The following is a 2,740-nucleotide window of genomic DNA, read 5'->3' on the forward strand; positions in this document are numbered from 1 at the left end:
TGACAGCTCAGCGTTCCCTCCCTTGGGGACTGTTTTGCTTTCTGAGGCCCCGCCCCCACTTCTCCCACCCGCATGGGCCTCTGTTCCCAGCCTTCCTCCCCCACCCGCCTCCTCCGTCCCCTCCTCCACAGAGCCCCAGGGGGTCCCTGAGGGGACAGGGCAGGGAGGGCAGTGGCCGCTCAGGTGCATCCCCGCATGTGACGGCGCGGCAACCGTGGGCACCCCCAGTTCTGCACCCACACCCCGAGCTGGCCCACCAGGTGGGTTTGGGTTGGGGTGTCGACTCCAGTTACAGCCCAGAGCTGCTGGTGTGGGGAACAGGGTGATCCCTCCCCGCCTTCCCGTCTGGGGCACCAGGTGCCACCAGGAGAGGCTCTGGGCGGAGGGGGGACTGGCCGTGGGGTGATGGACGTGGGGAAGGGCCGTGCAGTCTTGGCCACCTGTGGGGGGTGACCGCACATACATGCGCGCACACACACACACACATACAGTGCACACACACACACACGCGCACACACACATGGTGCACACGTGCAGATGGCACACACACCGACAGCTGTAAAAGTTGTTGCACAGTCACCACCTGGCGCCTCTCGTCTCCCCTGCTGCCTCAGAGGGAGCCTCCCGCTGCTCCCTGCCCCACACCACACTGTAGCCCAGAGGGTTCAGCCTTTGAATGGCCCGTAACATGACCCAGATCCGCACAGCTCCCCCTCCTGTCCCTGCCAGGCCTTGGTGTGGGGAGCTGAGCTTTGCCACCAGGTTTCTGTGTTCGCCAAGAAGGAGTGTGCCCAGGGCTTAGAGGGCCTGCTGGGAGAGCCAGGGCTGGGGGACGGGGATTCAGGGGGAAGCCATCAGGGACGGGGCCTCCTTCGCGTCCCCCACTCCGGTGTTGGGATCACACACTCCCCGGCCTCCTGCCCGCCCCCCAGCAGGCCCTGTCTTGTGGCCTGAAATCCTGGGCTCTGGTGGGTGAGGCGAGGAGAGCGAGGAGAGGGCTGGGGAGACCCTGGGTGGATGGGGAACTGGCCGAGCAAGGAGAAGGCTGCGGGGAGGGAGCAGAGAGGTGGAGGGCGGGGGGCGGGGTGGGAGTCAGTGTGCCCCACTGGGGCGGGTCTGGCCAGGACAAGCAGGGCAGGGGAGGCAGGTGCAGGGGAGGGTGAGGACAGACCATCGGGGCCGAGAGGGGGCAGACCACGCCGGGACTCCACGGGATTCCACCAGAAACTGCACGGCCGCGTGCCTAGAACCGTGGGCCTTGGAGCCAGGCAGACCCGCCTCTGGGTCAGCCCCCTGTCCCTGCTGCAGGGGAGGTCAGGGTGGCCAGGGGGCCTCAGGTCGGAGACGGACCCTGCGTCCTCAGCTCTTGTCTCCCTGTGGGAACACATTCAAACAAGAGGCAGCACGTAGCAGCAAAGCAGGCGAGACTATTTGCAGGAAAGGATCCACTCGGATACAGTCTGAGCGGGCGACGAGCCCCCCAACCAAACCAAGTGCCCCGCTCAGGGGGGTTGGGGGGCTTACACCTCTCGGCCGGAGCGTCCCTAATAAGCCTCTTCCCCCCTCATTTCTCAGAAGAATATTTATCTCCAGGCCCTAAGGCTCTTTCACCCAGGGTTACGTCACCCACCGGTCAGACTGCGCCAGAGGGGCCCCAGGTCTTCCCTGTCCCATGGGGGTCTGTTGTCTGCAGCATCTAATTTTGGGGTGTCACATCTCACACGTATTTCCTCCAAGCCCTAACTGCCTCACCCAGCTCAGATCTTTCTAGCTGTCCACTCTTTTTCTTTTTTAAATATATTTTTATTGATTTCAGAGAGGAAGGGAGAGGGAGAGAGATAGAAACATCAATGATGAGAGAGAATCATGGATGGGCTGCCTCCTGCGCACCCCCACTGGGGATCGAGCCCACAACCCAGGCATGTGTGCTAACCCGGAATCAAACCCGGGACCCTTTAGTCCACAGGCCAGCACTCTATCCACTGAGCCACACCGGCCGGGGCGAGCTGCCGATGCTTTAACAGGAACATGGCCTCGCCCGGGCCTCCGTGTCCCCGTCTGTACCGGGGAGAGTAGCTTCATTTGCGGCGTGTTTGTCTCGAGCGCTCGGGGAGAGGTGCGCGGTGGCCAGTCCTCGCCTCCGTGGATGCTCAGCCGGCTCCTCGCGCTGCTGTTTGCGATGATGTCATCTTCACGCGGCTCTGACGCGTCGCGGTGCTGTCGTTTCTGGGAACGTGTCCCTGGCTGCTGCGGGGGTGGCGGCGACGGCGTGTTTGCTGATGGTGTCGAGTTGGGCGCATGCGAGGAGGAGGAAGGAAGGCCACGCCGAGGAAGGAGTCAAAGGCTCCCGGGACCAGGCATCCCGACAGGAAACGTGGCTGGTCCACGCGTGGTCGTGGTGGGACAGCGAGGCGGGCGTCTTCTAGGCTCCAGCCTTTTCTCTCTCCCCCACGATCGCTGGGCCTCGGAGGCTCCTGGTAGAGGGGTGCTGTCCCCTCCCCCTTCTGAGAGGTGAAGCTGCACGTGGGATGTTCTGAGGTTCCTGAGCCCCCACTCATCCCGCCCTGCTCTCTGTCTTTCAGCCTTGAAAAGATCTTTCGAGGTCGAGGAGGTCGACACGCCCAACTCCACCCCACCCCGGAGGGTGCAGACGCCCCTGCTCCGGGCCACCGTGGCCAGCTCCACCCAGAAGTTCCAGGACCTGGGGGCGAAGAACTCGGAGCCACCCGCCCGCCATGTA

The 2,740-nt window shown here is 63.8% G+C and overlaps 1 protein-coding gene across 1 annotated transcript in view; it reads left to right on the forward strand.

The window, feature by feature from the left end:
* The window catches only part of SEPT9 (septin 9), a 105,829-nt gene that overhangs the window by 45,831 nt on the left and 57,258 nt on the right, over positions 1-2,740 (forward strand). The window contains exon 2 of the mRNA XM_015559221.1: positions 2,583-2,737. Coding sequence (XP_015414707.1) covers positions 2,583-2,737 — 155 coding nt within the window. The remainder of the gene's footprint in view (positions 1-2,582; positions 2,738-2,740) is intronic.

The sequence above is a fragment of the Myotis davidii genome, unplaced genomic scaffold (genome assembly GCF_000327345.1).
Source record: "Myotis davidii unplaced genomic scaffold, ASM32734v1 scaffold274, whole genome shotgun sequence".
NCBI classification, from domain to species: Eukaryota; Metazoa; Chordata; class Mammalia; order Chiroptera; family Vespertilionidae; genus Myotis; species Myotis davidii.